Source organism: Panthera tigris, chromosome E2 (genome assembly GCF_018350195.1).
Source record: "Panthera tigris isolate Pti1 chromosome E2, P.tigris_Pti1_mat1.1, whole genome shotgun sequence".
NCBI classification, from domain to species: domain Eukaryota; kingdom Metazoa; phylum Chordata; class Mammalia; order Carnivora; family Felidae; genus Panthera; species Panthera tigris.
Window position 1 is genome coordinate 61,281,866 of NC_056674.1, and position 16,150 is coordinate 61,298,015.

The following is a 16,150-nucleotide window of genomic DNA, read 5'->3' on the forward strand; positions in this document are numbered from 1 at the left end:
GAAGTAGGACACTCAACCGGCTGAGCCACCCAGGCACCCCTGGATTCCCTAAATATTACCATTTACCTCATTTGCTGTATTCTTTCTGTGCACATGCACATTTCTTTTTCTGAACCATTTGGCAGGGAGTTTCAGAGATGATGCTCCTTTGCCTCTAAATACATGTGTCTTCCTGCCAAACAAGGACGTTACAAGGCCACAGTGCACTTATCACTGGGAAATTAACATGGACACATCACCGAACCTACAACAAAACTTACTTAGATTTTGCCATTCAGCTGCTATGTCTGTTTAGTCTTCTTTAATCTGGAAGGGTGCGTGATGGACCCCTTTAAAAATCACAAGGTAACTGGGGCGCCTGGGTGGCTAAGTCGGTTAAGTGTCTGACCCTCAGTTTCTGCTCAGGTCATAATCTCACAGTTTTGTGGATTCGAGCCCCGTGTCGAGTATGGAGCCTGCTTGGGATTCTCTCTCTCTGTCTCTCTCTGCCTCTCCCCCACTTGTGCTGTCTCAGTCTCTCTCTAAATAAACTTAAAAAAAGCACAAGTTAATACTTTTGAAGACTATCCTTCAATGCGGGTTTTTCTGATAGGATTCAGGCTTCGCGCGTGGAGTGAGAATTCCCCAGAAGTGACGCTTTGATCTACTTGTCTCCTGCGTCCTTTTGACATGTTTCTGTCATTCTTTAGGAACCGCTTACTTTCTAGCGTAATAAGGTGTTCTTGGTTTTTCTTGCGCTTTCCCACTCCTAGCCCTGAAACCAGCCATTTCCTCAAGGAGCCCCAACAGCTGTTAGTGGACAGTGGTAATTCAGTAAACAAGATGTGGTCGTCGGGTGTGCTCAGTCCTACTGGGCTGTGACTGCTTCTGGGTCCTTTTACCAGACAGGAAATAGTAGCCCCTTCATCGACATCTAGTCCTCCATAAACATATTAAAAACATGAGTTCACACTGATACTCCCAATTTCAAAGTAATGCCACAAGATTCTTTCCCCTTTTTAATATTTGTGATTCCCTTCCTTGACAGAAACCTGGCTCCGTTATCTATAATTATTTATTTGCTCAATCCTAGAACACAGAGAGTACCTTCAGCATTGCCAACCTATGCCTCTGTGAAAAAGAAGCCTAGAGTTTAATATTTTTTTTTTGAGTTCCTTTTTGTATTTAGTTGAGGGAATACAGTCAAAACACAGCATTCAAAATTCACTTGGGTGTTTCTCCCCTTTCACCGTGTATATGTAATTCATGAGAAATATGGTTCCATTCATGTACTCCATTTTATTTCCCTATTTTTATTTTTTTAAATTGGCTTCACACCTAGTGCAAAGCCCAACATGGGGCTTGAACTCACGACCTTGAGATCAAGAGTCAGAAGTTTAAGCAACTGAGAGCCACCCGGGCACCTCTTATTTGCCTATTTTATTGTTGTGATATATTAACATGGTTCCTAAAGTCAGAACTTCACAAGAGGCCACGGTGCCTGGCTGGTTCAACAGAGGCTTGCCTGTCTCTCTCTCTCAAAAATAAACATTAAAAAAAATTTTTTTTAAAGGCACTTTAAAAAATAAAAACCTTTACAAAAGTTTCGTCAAATATCTTCCTCCCCCGTTCTTTGCTTCTTTCCACCCCTTCCCATCAGGTAACCAATGTCTTTGGTCTCTGGCTTCTCCTTTCAGGGTTTCTTTTTGCAAAAATGAGTATGATACATGTCTATTTTCTTATTTCGTTTATCCCTTTTTTAAAATAATTTTTTTAACATTTATTCATTTTTGAGAGATGGGGACAGAGCATGAGTGGGGGAGGGGCAGAGAGAGGGAGACACAGCAGCTGAAGCAGCTGTCAGCACGAAACCCGACTCAAGGCTTGAACCCATGAACCGCGAGATCATGACCTGAGCTGAAGTTGGACGTTTAACCAACTGAGCCACCCAGGCGCGCCCCACCCCCCACCTTTTTTTTTTTTTAAGTTTGTTTTTTGAGAGAGAGAGAGAGCGTGTGAATGGTGGAGGAGCAGAGAGAGAGGGAGAGAGAAGAGAGAATCTCTAGCAGGCTCTGCACTGCAGCACAGAGCCTAATGTGGAGACTGAACCCATGACCTGTGAGATCATGACCTGAGCCCTGAAGTCAAGAGCCCAATGCTCAACCCACTGAGCCACCCAGGAGCCCCTCCCCCTTCTTTCTTCCACAAAAATGATAGCATACTGTTTTTTTGCACGTTGCTTTTTTCAAATAATAGTATACCCTGGAAACCATTCTCTATCAGTCCAGAGTTCTTCCTCCTTTATTACTGTTATCATCATTTACATCTAGATTATATCCCATTGTATGTAATAACCATTTCATATTTGACCATTCTTCTATATATGAATATTCAGGCTGTCTCCTCACTTTTGCAGTAACAAACAAGGATGCAACAAGTAATCTGTGCACATGTATTTTCTTTTGTTGGAGGTGTATCTTCAGAGTATACTCCTAAAAGTGGGATTGTTAAATCAAAAGAAATGTATTTTTTATGAGTGTCTGATGTCCCTCCATATTCGTTGTAGCAATTTGCATTCCCATCAGCAATGTAGGAGGTCCCTGTTAGCCCAGAACATCACCAACAGAGTGTGTGGCCATACTTTTTGATTATCTGTCAATCTAATTAGTGAGACACAGTATCTGTGTAGCTTTAATTTGCATTTCTCTAATCATGAATGAGGTTGAACTTTTGTTGTTTCAAGACCTAATTTATTTATTTATGAATTATATCCTTTGTCCACTTTTCTATTGGATTTCTGGTATTTTTTCCTCTTCAATCCTAAGAGTTCTCCATATAGCAGGGATTAGCCCATTGTCTGTGAGATGTTGCAAATATCTTCTTCCAATTTATCAACTGCTTTTGACTTTGTAGTGTTTCTCCCATGGAAAAGCTCTTTTGTTACATTTTTATACAGTCAAATTAACTTTTCTTATTTCATCTGGATCTTAAGTCATGGAAAATTTCCCAGCACCCAGGTCAAAGAGGCATTCATCTACGTGTTTTTGTAGTACTCGTATGGTTTCAATTTTTATTTTTGGATCCACGATCTGTTCATTTAGTCTTGTGTATGCTGTGAGGCAGGGATCTAATTTTATCTTCTTCCAAATGATTAACCAGTTGTCCCCCACTATTAAAAAAAAATCGGGGCTTCCAAACTTATTCCACAGGTCTGACTACTGCACTGACTTACTCACTGAAGTTTTATAGTTTGCTTTAATGTCTTAGAAGAGCTAGTCTCCTCCTTGCAGTTTTCTCTCTCTTTTTTTAAAGTTATTCATTTTGAGAGAGACCATGCGCACAAGCAGGGGAGGGGCAGAGACAGACAGAGAGAGGGAGAGAAGGAATCCCTAGCAGGCTGTGCGCTGTCAGTGTGGATCCTAACGTGGGGCTTGATCTCACAAACTGTGAGATCGTGACCTGAGCCAAAATCCAGAGTCAGAGGCTTAATAGACTGAGTCACCCAGGCACCCTGCAGTTTTCCCTTTTTGAAGCAGCATTTTCCTGGGTATTCTTGCATGTGATTATTCTAAAGCACATATTTAAGTGAAATTTTAATGACAAAATTTGGTACTCTCAGGTGTCAAAATGAAAATACCAGAAACAAGAGTTTCCAAAGATGTAAAGCATCTGGAAGTAGAGAGGCGTGGCTGGATCTCATCCGCTGAGGTCATCTTGCTGCTTCTGGCTTTATTTTGATTAACGTTTGGTCGCACACACTGAAAAACGACCTAAGATAGTTGCTTTGAGCGCCGCCTTTTCTCATTGTACAATTCCCTGTAGCAGTTGATCGCATCATTGATTGCTCCCGAAACTTTCAGTTTCCAATCATCATTACGGCCGTCACTTGTAAGGACCTGTAGGCCTGCCTCGAAGTGTGAGAAGGCTGCTGAGAGTCTTCCTGTGGTTAGCTGACGCAGGGCAGGTGGGGCATCTTCACTCTCCTCTTCTGCAGGCTCCTGCTCTAGCTGCATCAGTTCCTTGTTCGAGAGATCCTCCTCGTGGGACCTCAGCAACTGGTCCACGTCGGCTTCTACAACCTCTTCGAAAGCCACATTCTTGGCAAGGCTCACAATGTCTTGTTGAAGTTGTGCAATGTTATCTGCTTGGGAAACGCTCTGGAACCGAACACACTCAGGCCAGATCTTCTTCCACACGCTGTTCATCGTTGCCGGTCTCAGCGCCTCCCAAGCTAGTGCAATGTTGTCTACAGCATCCATGATGCTGTAGTTTCTCCAGAACTCCCTGATCGTGGCTGTATCCTCCCCATCTGTTGCTTCTAGGATGTGCTCAAAAGTTCTTCTCACGTAATGAGCTTTGAAGGCGGAGGCTATGCCTTGACCCATGGGCTGGATGGAGTCAGCTGTACTGTCATGAAGATATTCCACTCTTACATTATCAGACAGATCACTCAAATTTACCGGGTGGCATGGGGCATTGTCTAGGATGAGCAACGCTTTGTGGGTGAGATTATTCTGGGCACAGTATCTTTCAACGGCTGGGCAAAAAAAGTATGTGAACCATTCCTGAAAGATGCTCCTGGTTGCCCAGGCCTTTTTGTTTGAGCGCCAAATTACAGGCAAATTGGGCTTGGAGTATCCTTTCAGAGCCTTGGGGTTTTCCAAGTGGTACACCAATAAGGGCTTCAACTTAAAGTCCCCAGCTGCATTGCCACCAAGAAGCAGCATCAAGCGATCTCTGGATGATTTAAAGCCTGGCTCAGCTTTCTCTTCCACAGAAATGAACGTTCCTTCAGGCATTCTCTTCCAATAAAGCCCCGTCTCATCTACGTTAAAAACCTGCTGGGGGGTATACTCACCTTCTTCAATGATGCTTCTTAGCGCTTCTGGATATAGGTCCTTGTTTCCAGGAGCCGTGCTGTTTATCTTGAAGTGGGGCAAACAGTGGCGCTCCTTGAATCTCACAAACCACCCTTTACTTGCAGTAAACTTTTCTGTTGGAGAGCTTGCACCTCTTTCACGCTGTAAGTCATCAAACAAACTCTTAGCCTTCTCCTGAATAACTGTGACACTCAGGGGCACATTTCGCTGGCTCTGGTCTTCAAGCCACACATGCAGCAGGCGCTCCATGGTCTCCATGACTGCACTTCGATGCCGAGTCAACCGGGAGGCTCTCAAAGGAGTAGCTATTTGCGAATTCGCTTTAATTTTTTCCTTATTATCTCGGATTGTAGCCACTGTAGAAACAGCAAGGCCCAAGGCCTTCGCAATTTGGCTGAGCTTTTCACCAACTTCAAATCGTCTTAACACTTCCAATTTTATGTCGAGGGTAATTGCTTTCCGTTCCCTTTTGGCACTTGGGATGGCCGATGCATTTAGGGACCTTTTCCCAGGCATTTTCCCTTCCAGAATGTAATAAAATCACACCAGTCTCAGGAGCAAGAAGGCCCGTGGCTATTCTCTGCTCCCTTGCAAAACGTGGGAGAGAAAACGGGGCTGCCAAGAAGTGCAGGCAGATGAGAAAAAGGTCACCAAAGGCCTGCCCGGCCCCCTTTGCCAGAAACAGGCTGGTTCACTCTCGACTGGAAGGCAGGCAGCGTAGGCCTCTGGTGTCAATCAGAGTGTCCAATCCCCAGACAGCACATCTGCAGGAACATTAAAACCGGCGTGGGTTTCTGGGATCCAGAAAACAGAAAAAAATCCGTGCAAGTTAATAACGCTGCATAGCACACACCGAGTCAGTGCCTCCGTTCTAGAGGGACATCGAAGCAGCAGGTAGCCGGGTAGCGGGCTCACGAGAGGCGCCGGTAGCAGCGGCCGGGGGTGGGGGTCGGGGGGCGGACCAGGGACTGGTGTTGTCTTTTGTGAACCGCTTCCTGTGGAGGACCCGGGAAATATGTGTCCTTGGAGATGCCCGACTTAAAATAAGTCTAAAGGCGCTGGGTATCCTCATAGCATCTAGCCCGAGTCGGTCGCTGGGATTTCTGCGCTCCGCTGTGTGGACAGGACCCGACAGCGCTCACGTTCAGATCTTTAAAAAGTCAGGTGGTAGGGTAGACAGCTGATGAGAGGTCCCAAGCCGGCGCCTAGTCCTTACCGCGCATGAGCGACGCCTCCAGCGCCCGCGGGGCCGGCTCCGGGGGTGTGGCGCTTCTCTGGCTTTGTTGCTGTTCTGCGCGTGCGCGCGCCCGAGCGGCGCGAGGGCGGGGCGGGGCAGGGCGGGGCGGGGCGGGGCGGGGAGTGTCGCACCCGCTCCGGGCGGCGGCCGAACGGTCTGGGCCGTGCGGCGGTGGCCCAGGAGGCGGCGGGACGGTCAGGGCAGGCGTGAGAGCCCTCGGAACAGCCCGGCAGGTGAGCGGGGAGGTTCTGCCCGCAGGTGTCGGGAGGCGGGGGCGGGGGCTCCGCTCGACGCCTTGGTGACGCCGCCCGGTTGCGCCGGCTGTCGCGGGGTAGGGGTCCGGGGGAGCGGACTAGAGGGGCCTGGCTGCGGCCACCACCACATCCCCAGCCGGCGGCTCTGTCCCCGCGGCTGAGGTGGCCGTCCCTTGCCCTCCGCGTCCCTGCCCTTCTCCTCGCGGCTTCTTGCCGCCTTCTGAATTTCCCGCCGCCTCCCGGGCCCTGCGCAGTGCTGGCTCCCTCCTCTGCCTCCTCAGCCCCCTCTCCAAAGAGCCCCCACGTGGAGCGATTTGCGTTCGAGTCACGAGTCCCCGCAAACCCACAGCATCTCCTCGGGCACCTCGCTTCGACTGCGAGCCCGTTTCCTCCTGGGCCCGGAGGTAATGCTTGCTGTGGCTCAGAGTTGCTCTCTGAGCCGGATGCGATACTGCACGTGGAAAAGCTTTGCGGGCTGTTAGTGTTTCTCACGCGTGGAGCCCGGTTTCACCACTCTCATAGCAGCTAGTACTGCTTCCAGCCTTCCGTGCTAAGGGCTTTACACGAACCCTCTCATTTAAGTCCTAAACCCTCCTGCACGAAAGCGCTGCCATAACCCTCTTTATGGAAGAGAAAATGTAAAAGCAAAACTGGCCGCTTGCAGCTCAGGGCCATCTCGCCCCAGTGCCTTCACTTTTAGGTATTTCTGGGTTGTGTGCCTTTCCTCTGGTTAAATACTGTGAAATGGGATTCCGTGGGTTTTGTTTTTTTAATGTTTTTTTAAATTCAGTTTTGAGAGACAGAGTGTGGGCAGGGGAGGGGCAGAGAGAGAGACAGAGACACAGAATCTGCAGCAGGCTCCAGGCTCCGAGCTGTCAGCATACAGCCTGGCTGGGGGCTCAAACCCAGGAACTGCAAGGCCATTACCTGAGCCGAAGTCGGAAGCTTCACCGACTGAGCCACCCAGGCGCCCCCTAGGATTCCGTATTTTAAGGTTCTGTTTCTGTATTGGTTGATACATCCCAGGGTGCAGTGATCACATTGGCTTAATTTTTTCTCCTGCATAAATGTGAGGTTTCTGATTTTTGGTCCAAGAAAGGCATCTTGGTTTCCAGACAGTAGTGAAGGAGGAAGAAGGATTCCGTGGATTTATCTCCTGTCTTGTCTTCAGGAATGAGCTTTTCCCTCCCATCCCTATTCATTTTGGAGGTGGTACAAGTGAGCTCCGTTTCTGGAACTATCGACGAAAGCAGAGCCTTTCGCCTGGGACGTTTCAGCATTGCAGAGGCTGTTCTGGTTGTTAACACGTGGTGGAAGTCAGTAATTGACACAGCTGTGTCCTGAGTCACTGAACCTCCGTGGCCTCAGTGGTTTCAGTTACGAAGGAAGTTGGATGATCTTTGAGGGTTTTTTCCCCCAGACTGAGTTGTTCATCTGTTGAGAGTCAAGAAGTGAACACAGGCAAGGGCTCTGTCCCTCGGCTGCTCTCCTTGGATTTGTAGGCTGGGGGGGGGGGGGCCTGCAAAAGCTGGAGAGGCGTCACAGTGTAGTCAAAAGTACCCTATCAGTTAACACTCATCAAGGGAAGCTTATGTTCTGGAGGCTTCCATGCAGTTATTTTCTCATTCAGTGATCTTGCCGCACCATCCCTGCTGTGCAAGGAGGAGAACGGGACTAGCAGAACAAGGGAAGTAGAAAAGGAAGGGAAGGGAATGGAGGGCATAAATGCCATATCAATGTGGGTGGGATAGTTGATGCTGAAGGAAGTGAGCTGCCAGCAGATTGAAGAGCCACTGCCTGGCGGGCTTGTGTCTGCGTGAGTCTGAGACCCCAGGGTAACCTGGCTGATGATCTGACGGGAAAAAAAGGACAGTGGCACTTTGCCTGTTGAAGGTTCTTACTGTGCCCAGCCCCACGTCTTGGCATTGCGTATGCTCATCACAGCCAAACACCAGTAACAGACTGTGTCTCTGAGAACTGCCTCTGACCTAACGTGGTTCCCTAACCCATGTCGGAAGAAGATTAAGTCATGAACTGAAATAAAGGAATTGGGAGTTTTATCAAGTTTTGGAGGCCTGAAGCACAGTACTTAGCACTTCTAGGGCTGAAGGCCACCAGCCCAGCTCTGTTTGGCGTGGAGCTGCAGAAACCCTGGGAGGCTTGGTTTCCCCTCATCCGCCCGGCTCCCAGTTGCCTTCAGGCACTCACTTACCTCTCTAAACTTTTCCACCTCTGCAGGGGGCACGGTCACACCTACTTTTTTAGGGCGGATGGTGAGGATTGGAGGAGGTGACAGAGGAGCACCTACCCAGCAGGTGCACCACCTTCTGTGCTCCTTTGTCTAAATTTCCTGTTGCAGTAAAATGCCTTTGTGATGTCTTCATGGTCTCATGATTCCTCCACATCAGGCTCTGGTCCTTTGTGCGGGCTGAATCCCCGCAGCAGGCGGCTTCATTCACGGTGTGGAAGTTCTCGTAGCCTCATCACCCTTCCTGGTGCATCTCCTTTCTGAGCTTCCCCGTTTGGGTTTCTCCCTGGTTTTAATATCTTTCTTACAGCTTACCTTACTTGTGAGTCCACTTTGGCTTTTCATAGGGATGTTTGAATAATTTGGCTTATTAGCAAGTTAATAACCATTGGCAATGAATTTACCGTGGGGCATGGCCTGCCTCATCATGAGGGACAGCATGGTTGAAATAACACGGGTGTTGTCACCTGTATGTCTATTTTCATTATAATAGAATATTGGGGATGATCCAAATCTTTGCTTATGTTGGGTTTTTTTTTTTCAATATAATCAATATTGGGTTCTTGACTGTACTTAGATTTTGTTTTCTTAATATGGTGGCTTTTCTTGAGCTTATTTTTGTTCTAATGGCTTTTGACATATAATAGTGAAAAATCTAAGTCGTCTTTGGTCTTGTCCTTAACTGGTGTTAAATATTGTCAGCTTATGGTGAAAACTGGCATTTTCTTCTTTGAGGACTGAAGAAAATACAGGATCTGGAAGAGCACTTGCTTTCTTTGGCCTGACAAAAATACTAATCCTTGGTTGATCAAAGATGAATTATAGTATCCTTTGGTTTTAAAATTTTGTGTGGCTTAATCTTAGAATCATGTTTGTTTTTGAGGCTGTGATAGTTTCAGTGGCCAAAATTGTCTCAGGCAAGAAATGGTTAGGGACTTGGTGGGGGTGGGAGTGGAGGCATTGACAGCAATAGCTGTGAAAATTCTTTATGTGTTTCTGCAGTGAATTTAGTTCCTGTTTATCCTGTTTGAATCCTATTTTAATGGGACATTTAAGCGGATAAGCAAAGGCAGCAAGCTAGCCCTTTAGCCCACATCCGGGTCCCTTCCCACCTGTAATGCCACCATGAGAAAATGGCCCATCACATGGCAGAAGGTGTTCATCTTCTCTCACTTTTCACTGCCTCCAGGGGACCTGCTTTCAGCAGCTGGCTCTTCGGGCAAGACTGACGTCATTTTCTTAGCGGCTGTGTTCAAAACCACCCAAAGGTACCCATCTTTCTTCTACCATCATTAGCATAACGTTACGAGAACCAAGTGAGGCTTCCTCAGTGTCTCCCCTGTAGTGGGGGAACCAGGGGACAGGGTGTGTGTTGACTCAGGATGCCCCGTGCCTCCTCCCTTTTCTAGTTTCCATATTGAGCCTTACTTCAGTCTTCCCGTTTCTGGGTCACTGCAGCCTGTCTTTATGGTTTTGATAGGACAGTGAAAGAGAAAGTCTCATAAGAAAGTTTCTAGGCGAATCTTTTGGGATGCATGAGAACAAACCTTTGTTTCTACATATCTGAGTGACAGCCAGGCTGAGCCTCATGTTTGGGAAGCACAACAGAGATGATGTGCAGACTACAGTTAGCTTGGAGCGCGTCTGCCCCTCACAGTGGACTGTAGGACTGTGCTCAGTGTCCCCTTGGACACCCTGTATGTGAGGCTTGTAGGTGCGTGTTGATTGCATCAAGCAAGGAGTCAGGGCAGAAAACTGGTTTCTCTCGTACTCTCTTTCCTCGTCTTACAGGATGGTTGCTTATGTGAGTGTGGTCTGTGCTTTTAAAGTACCAGAACCTCATCGTTTGGTCCCTAAGGGTTTGAGGAATTCTTTAGAAGAAACAGAGACTTAGAAAAAGCAGCAACTCCAAGAAAAGGTACAAGGGTCAATTTGGCATTTTAATGGACCAAGCCACCCAGGTGTCCATCAATTTGATGTTTTAAAACTGTGAGAGTTTTACATTTTTAAGGCCTTCGCTGCTTTTGGGGTTAATCTCCTTGGGAGGTGACAAGCAGGCGGCCCGTGCACGTGTGGTGTTGGCCTTCTCTTTCCTTTGCTTGTCGTGCCCGTGGCTTCCAAGTCACCCCCTTCCTTATTCGGATCCGAAGCCTCACAGTTTGGTGATGTGGATTGGTGAAGTGGGTATTTATCAGGTGTGGTTCTCCTGTGGAACGTCTTCTGCTCAGTTACCTGTAAGTGAGGAATAGGGGGAGGCCCATAGAAGCATGTTGGGAGGTGTGTTTACATGCTTTACAAATATAGCAGTTGGTTTTTTGCAACGTTATCGTTTATGCAAATTTTTACTCTATCCTGTAATATGTTTGTCTGTTTCCGGGTCACCTAGGCCTTGGGCCTCCATGGCTTTGATTTGGGGTTATTGGAGCGGTGTGCATGTGACGGGGCAGGACTGTGGCTTTGTTTGTCCTGCGACTTTTTGGGCTTCTTGCTTAGGCCCTTCCATTTCCTGTTGCCTGGCTGTGGAGAAACATGGCCATGGATGGATCGCTGCCTTAGAAGCCTCTGTGAGACCACCTTTCCCTTACTCAGGGGAACGATTGTTTTCCTAAGTTTTGGGTTAGTTTCCCAGGTTCTTAGGAACACATGCATTCTTGTGTGGCACCTCTGCGACTTCATTTCTGGTCACAAATGTGTGGGCGGGTGGTGGGGGGGTGGTTTCCCCACCATGCAGTTCTGGGACACCAGCTGGGTGTCCTACAGTTTAACCCACTTCTGACATCATGTACCTGGAATTAGCACCAGATTCCACAGGTTCAGGGCTCCGTCCTGAAAGACTGCCTCTGCCTCCCACTCCCTGCCTTCAGATGGCCTTCCACTTCTAGATTGTCACCTGTGCTTCTGACTGACTGGCTGTAAATCAGGTTTCCATGACCCCCTCTCCTTGGGTTCATTTAATTTGCTAGAGCTGCTCACAAACTCGGGAAACCAATGTACTTACTAGATTACCAGTAGTTCATTACAGAGGATGTTAAAGGATATGAATGAACAGCTAGATGAAGAAATATGTAGGGCAAGTTCTGGTAGATTCCCTGGTATAGGAGCTTTCTGTCCCCTTGGGGTTTAGCACAGAATGTGGGTACGTTCTTGTCTATCAATCTAAAAGCTCTCCAAACCCCGCCCTTTTGGGTTTATATGGAGGCTTTGTTGCATAGGCATGTGATTGATTGAATCATTGGCTGCTGTGATTAATTCGACTTCCAGCTCTTCTCCCCTCCCCTCCCCCCTTCTCCCCCAGAGTCAGGGGTGGGGCTGAAACTTCTAACCTTCTAATCACTTGGTTGCTTCTCCTAGCAACCTGCCTCCATCCTTAAGGGTTTTCCAAAAGTCACATCATTGACACAAACTCAAGTGTGGTTGAAAGAGGCTGGTTATGAATAACCAAAGACGCCTTTACCACCTAGGAAATTCCAAGGGTTGTTAAAGCTCTGTACCAGGAGGACCAAACGCATACTTCTTATAAATCGAATATCATACACGTCAAACAAAGCTAAATGCCTGGCAGACTCCGTGATAACAATTACTCGTTTTTGTTTCTCCACCTTGTCTTTTTGTGTGTGCTAAAGCACCTCTTGGAAATTTTAACTGGAAATTGTACTTGATGGAGTTACATGGGGAGGGGAGAGTGTTTCTTTGGGTGTGCCTAGCTTTCTAGGACCGTTCAAGCCTCCTGATCCTCAGAGTGTACTTGGAGGAACCCTAGGTGGGCATGTCCTGAATCAGAGCCATCTCTCCCAATACATACTTTGCACCCGACAGAATGGTGGGACAGGGGTGCTTACGGGGCTGGATTTGTGTACTCTGAACTGCTTTGTATTTTATGTGTGTGTTGCAGGAAGAGGCTTGCAAGGCTGGATTCAGTCATCTAGTTTGTGGGTCAGTGTTCTGAGAAGGGGTATCGTGCCCAAAGTGCCAGCTGTTTAACAGTAATGCCCCCTGGATCGTGCCTGGTATGTATGTTCCATTCACTGGTGATTACCTGGAGATTTAAAGAAATTTTTCAAAATTTCCATCTTGTCTGGAAATGTCTGGGGTTGGTATGGTCTAGTAGTCTTTTCCACTCTAACCTGTGTCCTGAGCTGGGAAGGGCACAGCAGGCTTTTCTCCTACACTTCTGGACAAAATACTTATGTTTCAGCTCTGCCCAGCCTCTTCCTGTCCTGCTCCCTGTTTACCTCCAGAAGGCACCAGTGTTAGGAAGATTATATGTTAGAAGGCATTTTTTTGTTCTCTGAAGCCTCTTTCTCTAGGAAGTTGTAATTATTGTTACCTGGTGTCAGATTCTGTTTTCTCTTAGGAACTGGTGAGCCAAAGGATGTTGGGGCTGGAACAGAGGAGGCAGGAGAAGAGGAAAGCAGGGTGACTTTGCCTGGTGGAGCCGGCTGCAGAAGGTGTGTGTGCATCCAAGGACTAGACCCCACATGGCCCATCACGTACCCAGGGGGCCGGTCACGGTCATAGACCCCACGTGGCCCATCACGTACCCAGGGGGCCGGTCACGCTCATAGACCCCACGTGGCCCATCACGTACCCAGGGGGCCGGTCACGCTCATAGACCCCACGAGGCCCATCAGGTACCCAGGGGGCCGGTCACGCTCATAGACCCCACGAGGCCCATCAGGTACCCAGGGGGCCGGTCACTGCTGTGCTTGGGCTTTGTGCAGTCGCTCTGCTTGTTCTTGGAGCAAGCTGATTCAAAGATTCTAAGAAACAAACTTAAAATTATGACAACGTGGAGATTTCCATCTGAATTTTAAAAGACCCAGATAAGAGATAACCCCAGAAGTGTTGGCTCTTTGTGGGTCTTCTGCCTCTCCCAGGTGCTTTGCTGAGCTGCTGTGTTTGTTGTGTTTACATGTGCCAAGCGGAGGCCTTTCCTCCCAAAGGACCCCGGCTTTGGCTTCACCACGCACACAGCATGGTGGAGTGTGAGGAGGGAGCATTTGATGATGTCTCTCATAATATCTGATAAAAGAAGTCGCTGTTTCATGAAGGAAACCACCCTCGTTTAACCGTAAAATGTGTTCTCTTGTCCCACGGTGGGGGGGGGGGGGGGGGAGGAGGTGGGGGGGTGGGCATTCCCCTGGGACAAGCAGGGTTTCCACAATCTTGCTGTTTTGGAGGCAGGTGTTGCTATGGGATTTTCCTACATCTATTTTCGAGATCCTGGGAAGGAAATCACCCGGAAGCAGTTCATGCAGTATTACTTGGTGAGGGGTCTGGTGAGGGGACTTACAGTCTGTCCACCCAGGAAGGAGCTGGTACCTATGGCGGCGTGCCCACCCCTGTGGTCTGCAAGCTCTGATCCTGAGCATCCCAGCCTTGGGGTATAGACAAGACCAGTTTCACTTTTCCCAGTAACTCCCTCACCGAACGCTGTCATGCCCACATTCTTGTTGGGTGGAGGTCCCTATAACATCATGGCCTAACTTCATCATTGACTAGCTTTTGCTCCTAAGACCTCATTCTCTTTTTCTGTAAACTCCAATCTTCTGTCTGATTGAAAGCTTTTCTCCTAGTGTGGTCCTACCCTGACCCTGAGCAGGGTGGGCCAGCACTGTCCACCCCAGGCTTTGTGCTGTGCTCGCAGGGTCCTCCCTGGCTTGTCCTTCTGAGCGCTGAAGTCAGGTGGAGTGCCCCTCCAGCTTAAGTGCAAGCTTAGGTAGGAGCAGAGGACTTGCTCCCCCTCTGCCCATCGCTCTAGATAACACGCAGTTAAGATCCGGACTTCCATCTGTGTGATGATGTTTGTAGAGAACCATTGTTTCCCACCAGGGTCTGTGGCTGAGGCCTTTGTTGTCTGCCTGCACGTCTGTCCTCAGAGAGGCCCTTGCTCCCTGCTGGGTGGGGGAATGGCAGCTGCCTCTCCTCTCTCCCAAGGATCTGCCTCCTGCTGGGGAGGAGGGGTGAGACGGGGGTCCTCCTGTGTCTGCATTCTGGACAGATTCCAGAGTTCCCTCAAGCTCTGGCACCGCTGACAGTGACGTGTTTGTTCTGAGGCACAGCCTAGAGCACCGAACGGGGACGCGTTCCCTCCCTGGCTCACCTCACTCAGCGCTGCGCTCAGCCCCCGTGGTGCACAGGGGACAGGCAGCCTCTCCCCAGGCTCAGACCAGAAACCTGATCTTCCTCACCCAGAGGAACTTGCAGGTTGGCTGGAAAAGTCCAGCTTGAGTGCTGCACCGTCTCCCCGCTCCTCCGCAGCTGTTGTGAGATCACCTGATGACATCTTAGGGTGTCACAGAAGTAAGTAAGCTGAAGCGCGGCCCTCCCTGAGCGCCTCATGCATTTGGGAATAAAAAAAACCACAGTATCCAGGAACTTAAGTAGCAAACTTTGTTGTAAAATAGCTTTGTTATTTCTCCTAACTAAAATTGGGAGAACGTTTCCTTCCAATTTTTAAAATGAGGAGAAAGTATATTTGCAAAAAATGGGAAGTGAATAAGAATATAAAGAAGGAAGCCCCTGGCCTGCTCTGAGCAAGGTTACACAGGTGGGCACTGGTCTCCACCCTGCCCCTTGGGCTTCACCGTGTTGAGCTGTGTACCCAGGTGGTAGTGTAATTGTGTCGGAGAAAGCAAGACTGGCCAGCCGGGCGGTGATCCAAAAAGTAAGGGATTGAAACATGATGGGGGCTGTAAGGATGTCCCAAGCTCTTGCCTCTTTAATGTGAGAGTCGGTGGAGTCTCTGGGGTCTCTGTTGCAGAAAAGCTGGGATGTTCGGCTGCTCTGAGGCGTTTCTTTGACGAGCATTAGGCTGTACTGTGGAAGCATTGAGCTTTGTGGGGTGGTCATAAGATGCCACAGTTGGGAACACGTCCTCATCACACAACCCCGAGTCTTTATTTACTTTCCAGAAGGAGCATTGTTGTAGTGATCTGAGATGCTGTCGAGAGCAGATGGATGGCAGAAGGAAACGGGGCACACCCCTGAATTCTGTCTTTGAAGAGCTTCCCAGAGGAGCATGTCTGCGTGCAGATGGTTGGGTCCAGAGGCACCAATAGCTTGTGGGCCGTGGGGATTACGTTTTCATTCTCCCTGGCACTGTTTTCTTGTGGTACCTGCAGCTGGGTGGACAGAATGTTCCCGAATCAGCTCTGTATCTTAGGACTGCCCTGTAGTCAGTGTAAGACTGTTGTTTGTGTGCCTTCTGGATTTCCAAGGCAGTGTGGAATCTTAGTGCCTGGATGTACCAAATTTTAACTCCTGTTGCTGAATTGGTTTCTGTTTATTAAAATGGAAATAGGTTCATACCCCAGGCTGAAAGTATTCATGTTAGTAGAAAAACAAAACGGATCTGTTCTGCAGAGGGTAGGCTGAGGTAGAGCCACAGTCTGGGTCTGTGGAGCACGTCCGAGCACAGAAGCACGTGGTTTGCTGCCGAATGCCCTGCTCTGCAGGTCTGGCGTTCTTTTTCTGAGGTGGACTGGCTGGAGGTTGTGAACAGTTTGTGCGTGGTATTCCTGCTCCTGGACGGCATCTGAGGTGAGGGGTA

At 48.6% G+C, this 16,150-nt stretch overlaps 2 protein-coding genes across 2 annotated transcripts in view; one reads left to right on the forward strand and one right to left on the reverse strand.

Annotated features, from left to right (window-relative positions):
* Window positions 1-3,431: 3,431 nt before the first annotated feature.
* Window positions 3,432-6,122, reverse strand: LOC102968997 (CENPB DNA-binding domain-containing protein 1). The gene has a single exon (XM_007091102.3). The coding sequence runs from the start codon at window positions 5,373-5,375 to the stop codon at window positions 3,750-3,752; it is 1,626 nt and encodes a 541-aa protein (XP_007091164.1). The 5' UTR covers window positions 5,376-6,122; the 3' UTR covers window positions 3,432-3,749.
* The window catches only part of LOC107180469 (AFG3-like protein 1), a 28,369-nt gene continuing 18,299 nt past the window's right edge, over window positions 6,081-16,150 (forward strand). Inside the window, 2 exon segments of the mRNA XM_042968097.1 lie at window positions 6,081-6,136; window positions 6,196-6,329. Of these exon segments, the coding sequence (XP_042824031.1) occupies window positions 6,081-6,136; window positions 6,196-6,329 (190 nt within the window).

Coding starts and splice junctions, on each gene's coding strand:
- LOC102968997 (XM_007091102.3), bottom strand. CDS start 5,375: ATGCCTGGGAAAAGGTCCCTAAATGCATCGGCCATCCCAAGTGCCAAA.